At 51.8% G+C, this 15,533-nt stretch overlaps 2 protein-coding genes across 5 annotated transcripts in view; both read right to left on the bottom strand.

Moving 5' to 3' along the window:
- Positions 1-5,487, bottom strand: part of ELF4 (E74 like ETS transcription factor 4) — a 38,704-nt gene extending 33,217 nt beyond the window's left edge. For all 3 annotated transcript variants that reach the window (XM_075007804.1, XM_075007807.1, XM_075007806.1), the window contains exon 1: positions 4,904-5,487. The gene's annotated coding sequence lies outside the window, so the exon portion shown is untranslated. The remainder of the gene's footprint in view (positions 1-4,903) is intronic.
- A 146-nt stretch (positions 5,488-5,633) lies between these two features.
- Positions 5,634-15,533, bottom strand: part of AIFM1 (apoptosis inducing factor mitochondria associated 1) — a 36,228-nt gene continuing 26,328 nt past the window's right edge. For both annotated transcript variants that reach the window (XM_075007803.1, XM_075007802.1), the window contains exons 12-17: positions 13,847-13,935; positions 13,448-13,588; positions 12,310-12,452; positions 11,818-11,942; positions 7,409-7,605; positions 5,634-5,870 (exon numbers count right to left, since the gene is read on the bottom strand). In XM_075007803.1, coding sequence (XP_074863904.1) covers positions 5,799-5,870; positions 7,409-7,605; positions 11,818-11,942; positions 12,310-12,452; positions 13,448-13,588; positions 13,847-13,935 — 767 coding nt within the window. In that variant the 3' untranslated portion in view covers positions 5,634-5,798. The remainder of the gene's footprint in view (positions 5,871-7,408; positions 7,606-11,817; positions 11,943-12,309; positions 12,453-13,447; positions 13,589-13,846; positions 13,936-15,533) is intronic.

Below are 15,533 nucleotides of genomic sequence, written 5' to 3'. Positions count from 1 at the left end.
GGGGAGCAGGCACGGGCCAGGGGCCGATTCTGCACCAGCACCTCTGAGCTGCTCTCGGGGGCACCGGGCCTGCTGCCGGAAGGAAGGCCTGGGGCTGGGCGGTGCAAGCGCTGTCTGTGTTAGCATGGGGCCATGCCAGGCTGCAGGTGGCCTGAGCTGTGCATGCTGGGGGTGCGGGAACGACCTACAACTTGGCTGTACCAGATCATCACCGAGAAGAGTCGGGGTTCAACCCCCACACCCCAGAATGCAGCTCCTCCTGCACCTCCTCAGCCCTCACCCTTTTTTCTGGCTGCCCAAGCGCAGGCGCTGCTGCACTGAGGGAGAGGGGGCGGGGGGAAGTCGGGGGTGGGGGTTACTGGGGGCTGCCAGGGTGAACTGGGCTCTGAACTGTGGTCAATGCCACACCGGTGCCGTCTGCTGGGCTTCCGCTGCTGCCTCCAGTCCCTGGCACAGCGGGGAGCCTGCACACAAGGCACCCAGCGCCCGCCTGGGACAGAGCGGCGACAGGGGAGCCCTGGGTGGGCTTGGGGGAGGCTGGAGCAGGCGGGTGAGACCTCTGACGAGCACTGCTGAGGCTCTGTCAGGGAGGGAAGCTGGGCCGTGTCCCCAGGGTGCGGAGCCGGGAGTCCCCGGTGTTGCCCTCACAGCTGAGGACTCGGCCCTGCCTGCAGACCTGGCTGGGGCTGCCCTGCCCCATGAACCCGCAGCCGGACTGGCTCTCAGTGGGGAGCTGACCTGGCCAGCCAGCACCATGACTCACCTGCAGAGCAGAGTGGTGCTCCTGAGAAACCCGGCCTGACGCCCTGCTCTGCTCACAGGACAATGGGGTTTGCTCCCCTGAGCTGCTGGGACACAGCTCCCTGGCCTGCAGCATTGCACTCCCACTGCTTCCGGAGCCGAAGGGCAGGCTGGGGGGTCTCACTGCTGGGGGACACGTGGGTATCATGGGCCTCTGCCCTTACCCTCCTTGCTGGCCAGCCAAGGCCCTTGCTGAGGGGTCCATCCAGCTTCCCAAGCCTTGGTGCTGAGCTGCCACCACACAGGCCCTGGGTCCTGGCCCCAGATCAGGGCCCCTCCCTGGTGCATTAAGGGCTCAGTGCAGTTCATAAGCGGGAGGGCACGGCCGCTCCTCCCTCACCTCCAGTCCCTGTGAGTTTGGGGCCCTCCGAGAATAATGGGGTGAGACATGCCCCTTCACCCTCCCGTCCCCAGGAGCTCACTCATCCAGCATCCTTTGCTCTCCTGCAGCCTGGGTTCCACCAGCAGATCCCAGCCCTGGCAGCACAGCCGAGCCCTTTCCTGACCACACCCCTGCTGGTGCTGTCCTCACGTGACAGGTGAAGCTGCCTGAGACTCAAAGCTGCTGCTGCTAATGGAAGGAACCTGCAGGCACGGCCCAGTAAGGCACTGGCTTCAGCAGTCAACAGCCAGGCTGAGACCCCTCTGCTGTGCCACAGATAAATGGCCTCAGAGCTTTGGGGAACTGGGAACGGAGGAGAGGAAGTTTGTGCTTGACAGCACCAGCCAACCCCAAGGAGCATGAGCAAATACCAGCTTTGAGACGTTTAAGGATGGGAACAGCTGCAGATGTCTGACCACAGATGGGCCCTGCCCTGGCAATGAACTGCCTTGTATGATGATAGGAGGAGATCCTTAATATACTAACCTAGAGACGGGAACCCCAACTTAAAGAGGGTGAGGTGATACCTAAGGAAGAAGGAAGAAACTCCGACTGACTATGCATTAGAGTGCGGGCAGCAGAACTGATTTCACAAGTTGGATCCCAGCTTGCGGGCAGGAGATTCGGCCCCGTGGGGAGGTGCTGAACAATGGGCATAAGCGGGGAGGAGGCAGGTGATGAGGAAGATAGCGGCTAATATTTCAGGTTGCTCTGCAAGGGAAAGGGTGGCTCTCCAGTGGCACAGACGGACAGGCTGTAAGACCTCTGCCTACCTGGCTGAGGGAGGGTCTGGACTTTGCTAAACGCATTAAATCACTATAAATAGGGGTAAGGCCGGGGGGGATGACAACAGGATGGGGGGCTTCTGAGGTGAGCGCTGCAGCGCGTACATCAGGAGTCCCACCTGAACAGTAATTTCATAGTACTGGGCCTGAGCCTGGGCCAAGAACCTGTCAAACCCCACAATGACAAGTGGGAATTCTGAAATAATCCAAATAGTTGATTAATGGCTAATCTGTAGCTGGGCCTGCAAGCTGGACCTCTCCACAGCCCACTGACTCAGGGGCTGCAGATTTTGCAACTTTGGACAGACCCCGCACATCGGGATCCCCTCTAAACTACAGCACTGCAGGGACCTGGCGCTGGAGAGTGCCTGGAAAAAATCCTCCCACGAGCAACAACCTGCAAACCCGCACAGCACACAGAGCTGCATGTACACACAATGCACTGCGAGGAGCGTCTCCTTCTGGCCACTGGCGGGGGTGAAACTGGGGACTGCCCCCCATCTCCCCCTCCACCAGCACCTCCAGCCTGCCACGGCTGGTCCATGAGGGTGGGGGGAACCCAGCTGCACAGTCACCCTGACAGCTAAGGCAAATGGGGGTGGAGGAGCCATCTACTCCCCCTCCAGCTCACCCAAGGCTTGGGCAAAAGCACCCAGGCTGCTCCAGCAGGGGTGGCAGATTGCCTTGCAGCCATTTGCTGCCTGGCTGCTGGTACCCTGCGGGGTGGTGCCCACCGAATGGGAGCCAGCTGCAGGGTGCCAGGTTCTTTCACTTGCCGAATGAGCCCCGCTCCCTCCAGGCTGTCGCGAGCAGTGAGGCAAAAGGGGGATGGAGCCCAACCCAAGTGGGCACCTGGCTCCACCACCAATGGCCCCACTGTGCCGGTCTGTCAGGACAAGGGCCCGTAGGGGGTCCAGGTCTAGCCACCTGGGGTGGGGCCTAGCCAGGACCCCACCGCTCCCTCCTCCGGAGACTCAGAACAGCAGCTGCTCTCCTCCAGCCAGCTGCTGCCAGAGCTCTCCAAGGGGCTCTGCTCATTCCCTCCCTGAGCAGACCACCACGTGAGGCAGGCTGATCTCGTGGGATGTGCCCAGCTAGCCAGTGCCTGTCCTCTAACTAGGCAGGGTACGGCTGCGCTTTGTCCCCGCACCTGCCCTTTGGGGGCCAGGCGGTCAGAGCGCACCCCAGCAACGCGATTGTGCTGGGGAAAAGGCCCGATTTCAGCAGCAAAACACGTTTCTCTTTCCCCCCTCTACTGTTGGCAGAGAGCCAGTGCAGAGGCTGCTGCTGGCTTCGTGGGCAGAACTGGCTCCCACCAGTATCCCACAGGGCCTGTGCTGACAGCCCCGCTGTGGCTTGGTTCCTGCTGCCCTGCAGGCACGTACCCCGCCCTTCTCCAAGCCCTGGGAAGTGTCTGACAGCCTCTCCGGCTGCTCCTTTTAGGGAGCAAACAAAGAGCAAATCAGACCGCTCCTGTTCTGCCCTGTGCTAGCAACTGCTGTTGGGGGGGACGGCGGAGGGGGGCACATGACACAACAGGCTGCTGGGCTGCTTAGGCATTCGCCAGTGATGCTGCTCCTGGCAGCTGAGGAGGCGGTGGGAGAACTGGGGGCGGGGATCCCAAGACGCGTAGGATCAGCTCTGCCTTCTCACCACACCGCACTGTGGGTTACATACCCACCAGGCACTGCTTACACTGTTTCCGCTGGCGCTCAGCGTAGACATATTCTGTCGACGGACAGAGCAAGCTTCCTTTGGCCATTTTGAGTTCTTGGTGCCCCATAACTTTGTGGTTAAAAAGTTAGATTATAAAGTTAACAAGGTGCATATTAAATGGATTAAAAGCTCACTAACTGATAGATCTCAAAATGCGATGGGGAACGGGGAATCATCGAGTGAGTAGAAAGGAGGATCTCAGCTCCACTAGGCTTAGGTGCCACTGGCTCCTATCTGGTGGAAGTCCAAGCCTGCAGGATGTGGAATAGATGACTGGCAAAGATGCAGGTGGGAACAGACTGATCAGTATGAGTCGATATGTTGCCCTCAACAAACCTGTCACAACGCCTGGTTAGACTGGACCGATGGTTAAGAAACACCTGCTTGAGTGGAGGGGAGGAGAGATCATCACCTCCTGTAATTCCTGCCCCTTTTTCTTGGTAGGTCTTGGGCCAAGGTATAAAAGCTCTAAAACCTGGGAGCCTGCTGGGGCCAGAACTTCTTCCTCTGTCACCCATGTACACACTCCAAGAGGTTTCAGAGTCGCCCTGGAATCCCTTAGGCTACGTCGTATCTCACCCATCTTTTCTGGAAGGACAGATAATCACCAGGGCCTTCATAGGACAGATGATCGTGGATGGCCTTCTGCACTTCAGGAGGGAGACATGAAGACGGCAGCCAGCCACATCCACTCAGAGATGGCAGATGCCACAGACTGAGCTGCTGAATCCATCTCATGCAAACTGTTTTGGCCACCAGCTTGCCCTCCTCCTCCTCCACCATGGCACTGAGCTCCTCCCTAGAGTCCTCCAGCCGCCCATTTTAAACTTCGTGATGTTTTCCCACACAGTGAAGTCGCAGGGGTGGGGAAAGCTCACTCGTTGGCAGTTAAGTTGCAGCTCTCCCCCAAAGTTTACAACCAAACAATCCCGTCTCTTCAACCCCTCCCCCTTTGATGTCACTGCTCACTGCCCCTGCTTCTCCCACTCATTAGCGTCTGCCACCACTAAACACCCCAAGGGAGGGTGAGAGTAGAAGTGTTTGAAACCTCAGAAGGGACACACCCATCTCCTCTCTGGGGAGGGAGGGAGGGAAGAAGAGGCTTTCCAGAGCGTACCACTGAGAGAAAAGTTCTCCAGTAACCATGAGCAAGAGGCACGCACTCCTGCGGTGGAACGGACATGTGCAATAACTCCAGAAGAACATCAGCCATACTTACAGGATGGGAGGTGCTATCCTGGGAAGAAGTGACTCCAAAAACGATTTGGGGGGCAGGCTGGGTAAACAGCTGAGCATGAGCTACCAGAGCAATGTGGTTCTTGGAGGCATAAACAGAGAAATCTCATGGTGGAGTAGAGAGGTTATTTTATCTCTATTTGGCACAGGTGTGACTGGCGCTGGTATACTATGTCCAGTTTTGGTGTCCATAACTCCAAGGAGGATGCTGATGTGCCAGAGAGGAACCTTGAGAACGATTAAAGGAAACGTGCATTAGTGGGACAGACACAATGAACTCCATCTATTTAGCTGAAAAAGGTTAACAGGTGACTTATTCCAAGTCTAAGTTCCCAGATGAGGAGCATATATTTGAGACGGGTGCAAGTTACACAATCAGCTTCTATGTAGCAACTTTCAAACACATTTGAGATTTCCCTCCCCTCTTATTGCAAAAATTCCTCCCTCCCGAATTAGCCAGAGGTTAGCCAGCAGCACAATTCTCGGGATGAGGGACTGGAGCTCTAGCAACACGAGAACTGAAGAACTGTCTTCCCAAAGCAAGTGAAGGATGGCAGTACCAAGCACTCAAGGTAACACTGGGGGACTATGCACATTGACTCCTGGACGGCAGCTCTGCAGGTATAGGGTTATGGGAGCACGCCAACTCCTCCAGTGGAGCGGACAACGGGTGACTGATTTTTCCACTGCAACTTTAGCAAAAAGGCCTTGAATTTAGAAGAATCTGCTTTTATTTACTGGTGCAAATCAAAGTTCTAGATCACTGGAAATATTCACAAAGTACTCAGAACACACACACAGCGCTCTGAGGGCGGGAGAGCTCTCAGCCTCCCTCTTACACCGACGCATCCCAGCCACACGAGTCGTGGAGCAGGGGCTCAATCTTCATGGATGTTGAAGAGCTTTGCTACTTCGTTGAGGTCGGCATGCTCCTCTCCGTCTTTAATGATCTGAGGAGACAGAAGAATGACCACACGCTATGTATGTGGAGTCCACCTGAGTCACTCAAGTCACCAGCAGAGGGTTTCTTGCACTACAGGGAACACTGTTACCAGATTAGACGGGCCAATGGTCTGGTCTGGCAAGGCAATTCCTGTGATCCACACCTGATCTCATCTGATTAAAATAGGGCCATGTAGAGCACACTGTTGCCACCACTGTTATCTATTTCCCACAAAGTTTTTAGACAGCCCATCTTGGAGGGACTGTTAAAATTAAGCGGCTCACCAAGACCACTTAACTGACAATGGACCACGGGAGACCCATGTACACAAAATAGACCTTCCCGCGGATGTTCTACCTGGTTCTGGTGGTAATGGCCACTGCAATAACTAAGCAAAACCATGCAAGGACAGACGGCTTGCTCATGTGACTCCATACTTCATCTTTACCTGTAATGTTCCACAACAAGAACAGGACTACTGCCACATGGCACAGGCTAAAAAGGCCCTGGAAACACCTCCATTTTGCCCCTCTACTGCTCAAAACTCTGGGCTTACTCTAATGGGAGCACTCCAACAAAGTGCCTGAGGTCCTGCCAATGATGTGGAAGCAGCAGAGACCTGACTTAAGCCAGCAGTTTATCACTGCTATAAACCTGAAGCAAGAACTTTGCAATTAGTGTATGTACAGTAGACCCCTGCATCACACGCAGATTGCATTCCTGGGCAGCTCAAATTTTGTGGAAGTAAGGAGGAACCAGGGGGCAGCCAGGTTTCCAGCTCCCCTCCACTCACGATTTCAACTCACATTAACGCAAGGAACATGTTAGTTGAAATCGTGTATGTTGTATTCTGTATTTGATTCCTTGAAACCAATTTTAAGTCACCTTTCTTCGTTTTATAAATAAAGATACACATGGATCAGCAACAGCATGATTTTTGGGTAAGATCTCTTGATCTGGGTGTGTGGCTGGCCCTTTCAGATGAGAACCACCACTTTTTGATGACACAGATTGTAAAGAACCACTCGTCTCCGAACCCAGTGGTTTTTGGGGTGATACAAAGACTGGAATGCCTCACAAAACCGCTCTTATGACTTCTTGATAGCCAGTGGGGTGAGACAGAAGTTGACTTTTGTGGCTGGGTTGGTACACACCTGTTAGGAGAATAACCAACGGTATTTTGGGTTGTAAGTGCGCTGCTTCTCAGCGGTGTGCCCTGAATTCGGTGTTCTCTGTTGTGACCCACAAAGGCAAGCTACACCAGGTGAAAAAACAGCCCACTGGCAAGTACCACTGGCTGGCAGGGATAAAGATAGGGCTACTCTCCCTACAAAAAAGAGCCTATTTTCCTGGTGACTTCAAAGATGGGACAAGACCTTGCAGGTGAAAATATTATTATATTCCAGGTACTTCAAATTTTGCAGCAGGAAATTGTGGTTAATCTGCTGCTCTCCTTTGCAGGCTTGCTGCGAACACACACCACACACACGACACTTTGCGAACCCAATTCCCCAACCACTGTGCAGTAGAGAAGAAGTATCTGACCTTCCGAGCAATTGGCATCCTGTTGAAGACGTTCCACAGGACTATTCCCACCACCACTTTATCCCTGATGTAGAAGATGACCCCTTTGCCATAGTCTTCACCTTGCTTTGGAACTTGAGGTGTTGAGGGAGAGCTGGATGAGACTGTGATCTCAGAGGCTTCTGCTTCCGTTTCACTTTCTGAGCGGATGCCAGTCCCTACAGCAAGAAAATCCACAAACTGGAAGTATCATGCAAGAGTTCAGTATTTAGCCTGCCTGGTACAGCTTGTTGCAATGGCTCTGATGTGCCAATCCAGACCAGGCCAAGAGCTGCAATGCTGCAAAACACAATGCTCCATCCTAAAGAGGAGATATGTCCTGATAGCCAGGAAAAAGTCTGAGCTCCAGTGATGAAAGCTTTACTTGGAATGGGTTCTCTCCTCCCAGAATTTTATTAGGTCACTCACAGGGAGTTCTTAGCATTTCTTCACACACCTAACAAACAGCATCCAAGCCACCTTCCTAGAAGCAGCCAGCACTCCCCATGCACACAGATTACATACCAGCATTGACGCAATAGGAAACTGAGCAGAATGAGGAGATCCTGGCCTGCTTCCCTCTGCAGTCTGTTCCCCTGTAAAACCCTTGATGCAGAAGGAAACTGACCTTCTGTGCAGGATAATTATGTGCCCAAGTACTTTAATATAAAATGGACTGCAGGAAGAACCCAGCTAGGATATTATGGAATACAAAACTTCTGCTTCACTGCTGCTAGTTACCCAGTGAAGCTGAAAAAAACCAAGCTATTAATAAAAGAGCTAAAAAAAAAAAATAATAGGAAGGTGACAAGCAGGTAGGAGCTGTAATCGAAGATTCCCTTAATGCCAGATAGAAGAAAGGGGGTTTACAAGAAAATCTTAATTCTGGTCTCTACTTGCTGTTTCACCAAATAATGTCATGCGAGGTCTTAAATGCAATCCAGGATCACAGCGGTCATTAACATCACTGTGAAACACTGCTGCTACGTCAGGAGCTCTGTTTATATACAATAGTCCCTCGAGTGATGCGAGGTTTGCGTTCCCACACACCCTCGCATAACTCAAAGTTCATGTAAGTCCAGGAGGGCTTTTTTTCCATGGAGGAACGCGTGTTTTGCAGCTGGGGAAGCAGCAGGAGTACCTGGAGCTCCTTTTGAAAGGTAAGTCCTGGGGTTGGAGGGCAGCTGGGGAGGGTTAAGCCTGGTGGTGGGTTGGGGCCATGGGAGGGGGACAAGTGAGTTACGCCTGGGGTGGGTTAGGGCTGCAAGGGTGGGCGCAGGGTGGTAAGAAGGGGCCATGCGGCCCTTTGGGGGATTGAGCCACGTGGGGTGTGTGGGTGGTGGTGAGCCAGGGCCAACAGGGGGTTGAACCAGGGCCACGGGGGGCTGAGGGTGAGCGGAATTTTGAATTGCACTTAACTCACGTTAATGCGAGTTAAGTGTACCCCAAAATTGCACATTTTGAGGGATTCCTGTACTTGAGATAAGGTTCTGAAGTCTGCATCAAGGCATGGGACAAACTGGTTTTCCTGCAGATAGGAGGTGAGAGATGCATCTCCCTGTCGCAATGTCAATCAAGTATTGCAAACTAACATCATGGGTGCCAATCTCACAGGAGGTCAAAGGTTAAAGACAGGTGTGATGCCAACAGGGAACCTGCACACAGGACAAAAGTCTTATCGCATCTCCCAATACAGACAAACTTTGGGGGTATACGTAGAAGGCAAGAGGACACTCCCACATCCTGCACCTAGGAAGTAAACAGGCCGTGCATCTGCAACCACGAAAATAGAATTTTAACCAGGCTGCAAAGAACTTTGGGTGAAATAAGCTTCTTTAGACATAAGAGTAACTTGTTAAGTGTAGTCATTAGGAAGTGTCTTATGATTTTGTTTTATCTGTAACCATTTGTTTGCAAGAGGCTTACTCATGATTTCCCAAAATTTTTAGTCTTTAATGATAAACGTCTGCTTGTTTCCAAAGAGCTGTGATGTTAAGCAAAGGGGTGATCCTGAGCTGACCTGCATATGCTGGTGTGAACACTGCTTTGAGAAGAGCAGATCTGGTGACTGTGAGCAGTCAGAGGCAGGGGCTGGCTATCACAAGAGAACTCTTCCAAGGGACTCGGGTGCACAAAGAATCCTAGGGCTGGGAGGGGCCTCGGGAGGTCATCTCGTCCAGCCCTGATTCAAGCCAAGTCATCCCAGCCAGGACCTTGTCAAGCTGGGTCTTAAAAACCTGTAGGGACGGAGATTCCACTACCTCTCAAGGCAACGCATTCCAGTGCTTCACCGCCTCCTGCTGAGGTAGATTTTCCTAATCTCCAACCTACATATATTGCTACCCTGTAAGCCAAAGGGCTGGCAGAGCCCAGAGAAGAGTGGTCAGGGAGCTAACACCAAACCAAGCACAAGCAAGTGTCACCTTTGCTGGAGACCTCAGTACTCTGGGAACCAGCATAGCAGCATCCCCGGTATTGCTATCTAACAACTTCATACTAAGATGAACTGTTAAACTGAGTTCCCATATCCGCACTCCACTGCCAAAACCTTTGGTTGGAGCTCACCCCGGGGAAGGTTCTTGTAGCCTGGTGGTCTAGTCTGCCTTTGTTATATTTACGGCTACTTTGTTCCTGCTTCACTACATTCAGTACTCCAATATATACTGCTTGGCATTAGATTCAGCAGTAATGCAAGTAACCTACAGGGCCATATCCTGTAAGACATGTGCTTTGGTAAGTTAGTATAAGTCTGGAGGCCTATAATATCTAATCAGACAAGCTTTATACAGACAAACAGCCCAGAGGAAAACCTTGATTTTGGGGGAGCAGAACACAAAGGCTAAGTACGTAAGTAGCTATAATGTGTTTAAGACACTGTTCTCTACTGACTACAGGGAGAGGAGTTACAGAATAAGCGATCGTCGTTCTTATGTCTGGTGAGGCTGAGGGTTATAGGTCAGGGATTATTTTAGGATACAGATCTAACAAGCTTAAGAGGAGACCTCGACAGGTACCACATATTGATAACAGCACATATACGTATACGGTGCACCTCCCAGAAATACCACCTTGATGATACTCCTCATCCACCCCACATGAGGGAAAACAGCTTTGAAACCATCCCTGACCATTTACACCCGTACCTGTCTGATGGGGTTCATTTTACATTTCGCCCCATGAAAGTGGGGCGTGTAGCCTACAGAGCCATGGTGTCCAACACCCTAGCCACATCTGGCTACTGTACCAGTTGAGTGTGGCCAGTGGCTTGAGCAATAAATATATTTTCAGAATAATGCAGCTAGCTCATTGTAGCAGGAGCCATGTGGCACAGCCATTGGGCTAACTTGCTTGCTTGCCTGCCTACAGATGTATACATTTTTTCTTATTGTTTTGATGGAGAACAGAAATAACTGATGGGACAGACAACCACGAAAGTCCCCATGGTAACAAACTGACATATATGCTAATGACGGGGAGACGAATGTGCTGAGGACAGGGATGGCTAACGCCTTCGGTTGCTCTCGAAAGAATGCATGACTGTAAGGCAGATGTACATTCCCTGTCTTCTGAAACTGGGGTGGTCGCCACTGTGCTAGCTGTACTAATAAACTACGTTTGTAAACATACAAGAGTTCCTATACTCTGAGTGCTGCAACTGTGCACCTCAGGGTTCCCAATCACAGAATAATTAAACACTGGCCCTGATCCTGGGGCAAAGCACCTGTCAGCCCTAAAGGTGGTTTCCGAAAATTCAGAAGTAATCTGAGAGCAGGCATCACCCTGCAGCATAGCCATCTGCTTTCCGGTGGAAGACTGGACGCTGCTTCCCGCATAAGGCAGAGGGGAGCCAAGCTGAAGCACTCCCACCCCGATTTAGGCAGGTAACACGCAGTCTTCAGATGTGCAGATCACAAATCTCCAAAGCTGACCAGAGGAGCCTCAGCACGGCTTAGAATGTGCCCACAGGGTGCCGCTCCTCTCTGCAGACTGCAGGTATGCCAAACCAAGTGACGTGGCCAGACACATACTCTGCCACCAGGGCTGGCAGTGAGCCACGTTGAAAGGGCAGTCTCCTCATACTCACTCACCCTGCTCCGTTCTGAAACCCCCGCCAGAGGGGCGTGGAGTGACTGCCTCCAACGTGTGAGAGCCCTCCACCAGGAGTCCCTCCGTTTTATCATCATCCATGGACAGAATAAATTTTATTATGTGCACCAAAGCATGTATGGATGTGCACCACCAGTCATGCTGCTGGCTGTGGGAGCTCTGCTAATCAGCTGGACAGGATCTGAATTTCTCCCCAAGCGCTCCACTTCCTGGTAACACTGCCCGGCACAAACTGCTACTCTACAAAGACAGGTGCACAACCTCCAGCAGGGCCATTGCCTTACCTGACTGCTCTGTTGCAGACTTTGGTGTGTCTTTTGCAGTTGCTTTAGCAAAAACTCCCACAGTGGGCAAACTACTGTCCACAAGGCCAATGGCTTCATAGCCGACATCAGGGCCCAGGTCACTCCTAGGGATACACAAACAGACCGTTGCAGCGTCACAATTTGAAATATTAACCAGCCTGAACAACTCGATTGATTTAAAAGAAACCTGACCCCACAGGACTGCCAATGTCTCCAAAACAGCTTTGTACCCTGGGTACAAGTGACTGAATAGTACTGTGCTTTTCAGCGTATGAGACTGTCAAAGGCCGACGGGTGTGCCCAAGGGGACTGGCTGGCTCTCCATGTTAAAACTGTGAGAGTTCACAACCATGACTAGAAATCTATTAAAGAACACACAACCAACAGGCTGCCCCCAAGGTTGGCACTCGTGCTCGTGGGCCACCCCAGACAGCATGACAAGGGGTATATAGACAGAGGGAATACAACTACCAGAACATTGACTGGTGCCAATATGGCTTAGCAGCTCCTGTCATGTTTTCGCCAGCTAATCTTCCACTCACAACAGCATGATCGTGATGCTCCACGCGCCTTCTGCCTAGTTTGATATCGTAGAAGCAGGCGGCATCCCCTGCCTAAAAGAAAGATGCACCCAATGAAAACTGGACAGGAGAGAAGGCGAGTTAAAGAGAATGGCGGGCGCTATCACCCAGCTATCAAGGGAAGGAGAAAAGAGCTGCAGGACAACCACTGATTGCTTCTAGGGCTTCAGCATTTCTGCCAGAATAGGGAAGAATATAGGTTGGTGGGCATGTTTGCGGATCCTCTGTCTAAGGGACCTTTGCGCGTCAGCACCAGGCTCCTCTGGCACTAGGCAGACAGGTGTTGGGCTTTCTGGGACAGACACACTCCCTGTGCACATAGGGTCCCTGCCTGTCAAGTATAAGTTAGCACTCAGTTCTTAGCACAGGAACCAGCTGGGCTGGCAACTGTGGATTCATGAACCACTGAAGATTGCCATTGGGGCAGGGGGCTGGACTCGATGGCCTCTCGAGGTCCCTTCCAGTCCTAGTGTTCTATGAGTCTGAAGGCCAAGGCAATTTCATGGCTGAGACGCTGCTGCTCTTTAAACCAGTGTTGTCCAATTGAAATTTACTCAGTCGCCCCAGCCCAGGTCCACCAGGGGCTGCGCTGCTCCCCTCCCCGCAGCCAGGCCTCCTGCACCCAGCCACGGGCCACCCTGCCAGATTACTTATGTGGTGCAGGCTGCATGGGGGCCAGAGCTGCCAGTACCGCGTGAGCCACACCGGAGCCAGTGCTGCCGGCGGCCAGAGATGCTGCTGCCACGTGAGCAGCCCAGGGCCGAACCTGCACCTCGGGCAGAGCCCCTGGGGCTGAAGGAGCGACCTCTGCCGCTGTCACCACGCACTTGCCCCTTCACGTGGTGGGACGCATGCACAGAGCGGTGCATTCGCCAGACGTGTCGAACAGGGAGTGTACTGGACACCGCAGCTCCAAACACGACTATCCTGTCAGACCACAATTCACCCATTCACCTGAACTGGGCGTGTAACCACAGCTCCACACACACTTATTCACGGCAACATAACCAGCAGATAAAGGCACTTACCACCCAGATGTTTGAGCGCGCCTGCAGCTCTGCATTCACCCGGAAGCCCCCAAAATCAGAGTCTACCTCCAGGCCAGCGGACTTGGCTAACTCCACGTTGGGCTCCAGGCCCACTGCTGCCACTATGTGATCAGTCTCCACCTAATGAAGAGAGCAATTCGGACGTGTTACATGCTTTGCAGGGAGAGTCACCGATTTTTCACCAAAGCCCAAATTTCTTGGTCAAGGTACAGTCAAGATCCAGACTCCAGAGAAAATAATAAACCCAACAATAACGATAACTAAGTAAATATGGGGCCCATTCAATAGTGTCTGGTGGCCCGATTTGGCCCATAGCCCCGCTGTTGACTTCTCCTCTACTGGAGATCGCCTGGCTTTCTACCAGCTCCACGCACTTACCTTTCTTCCATCCTTCAGTTTAATTACCAGCCGGTTACCGCAAACACAGACAGACTTCACCACCGCATTGGACATGACGTTAACACCCTCTGGAAATGAAACACAGAACGCTTCAACAGGAAGCCAGAGGAAGAGAGCAAAGATTTCAGCAAAAGCCAGAGCGTGCAGCGCCAACAGCAACGTACCATTCCTTCCTCAGCAGCTAAGGGAGAGTGGCTTCTCTTTTGTTGTACCCAAGATCCACAGAGTCCAGGGTAAAGAGTGAACAGAAAGGAAACCAGCTAATGTAGAGCCTCAGAATTACAAACTGACAGGTCAACCACACTCCTCTTTTGGAACTGGAAGTGTGCACTCAGGCAGCAGCAGAGCCCGACAAAAATCAAACACAGCACAGTATAATGCACACAACTCAAAATACAAAGGGAAGGTTTACAGACGTTGATGATACGGGGGAACTGTTTCTGTGCTTGTTCCATTTAAATTAAGATGGCTAAAAGCAGCAGGTTTCTTCTGCAGAGTAAAGTTTCAAAGCTAAATGAAGTGATGCTCAGCTGTAAATCTGAAAGAATCACCGTAATGTTTTGTTCAGCATTACAAACGACCTCTGTAACTGAGGAGTTTGTACCTTAGATGTGTCGCTGTGACCAGTCTGAGGAGGATTGTTTAGAAACACAGGAATTAGGCAGCAAATGTTTGCCCATAAGGAGACAAGTTACAAGCTCAGAAGCCTTCAGGGACGGGACCCTCTCCTTTGCCAGTCTTCAGACCCTAACGGACACATACGTTACATATTGCTCCACTCCAGCTGGGCCCACAGATCTTACAAGGGATCTTCCAACACTAGCCCTGTGACTATGACCCGTGCCCAAAAGACAGCTCTATTCTGCTTCCAGAGCTGGAGGCTCAGTCTTCTTTCTCCCTCCATCCCAACCTTTGAGAGCATAAGAATTAACTCGCAACAGAAAATGCCAATGAAGGAAAAGGTACTTCAGCCCCTATCAGGGAAAGACAAACAGGGGCTTGCTTGCTCAAGAAGGGAGGCTCTGTAATAGGTGTTCCCTCTTTCACAAGCTTTCATAGACTCCTAGAGAATGAGGATTGGAAGAGACCTCAGGATACCATCTAGTTCAACCCCAACAAAATCATCCCAGCCAGGGCTTTGTTAAACCAGGCTTACAAACTTCTCAGGATGGAGATTCCAACACCTCCCTAGGTAACCCATTCCAGCGCTTCACCCCAGTCCTGATGAAACAGATTTTAAGTGGCAGAATTCTAGGCTGTGACCATTGTGTTCCATACAACTCAGGAGGGCGGGAGGGATGTCAAATCTGGAACCCACCTTTGTTCCCAGAGTGCTGGGAACATCTGGGTGCTAATCTCATTCCCATCGATTATAAGAACAGCCTCCAGGCCATTACAGAGCTCTCCATGGACAGGGCAGGGCACCCCAGCCAGAGCCAGAACAACACAATTTGATTTTGTGGAGACCCTAGGCTGTGGGTGAGGTCAAAAATGAGGGGCTCAGAGCAAGAAAGAGATCTAGAGGTCACAACGGACCACAAGCTAAATATGAACCAACACCGTGAGACTTGCAAATAAAAAAGCACAAACATCATTCTGGGATGCAATAACAGGATTGTTGTAAACAAGACACAAGAACTAATTCTGCACTGATCAGGCCTAAACT

Source organism: Carettochelys insculpta, chromosome 13 (genome assembly GCF_033958435.1).
Source record: "Carettochelys insculpta isolate YL-2023 chromosome 13, ASM3395843v1, whole genome shotgun sequence".
Classification (NCBI taxonomy): Eukaryota; Metazoa; Chordata; order Testudines; family Carettochelyidae; genus Carettochelys; species Carettochelys insculpta.
Note: the sequence above shows the minus strand (reverse complement) of the source record. Positions and strands in the feature narration are given on the sequence as shown.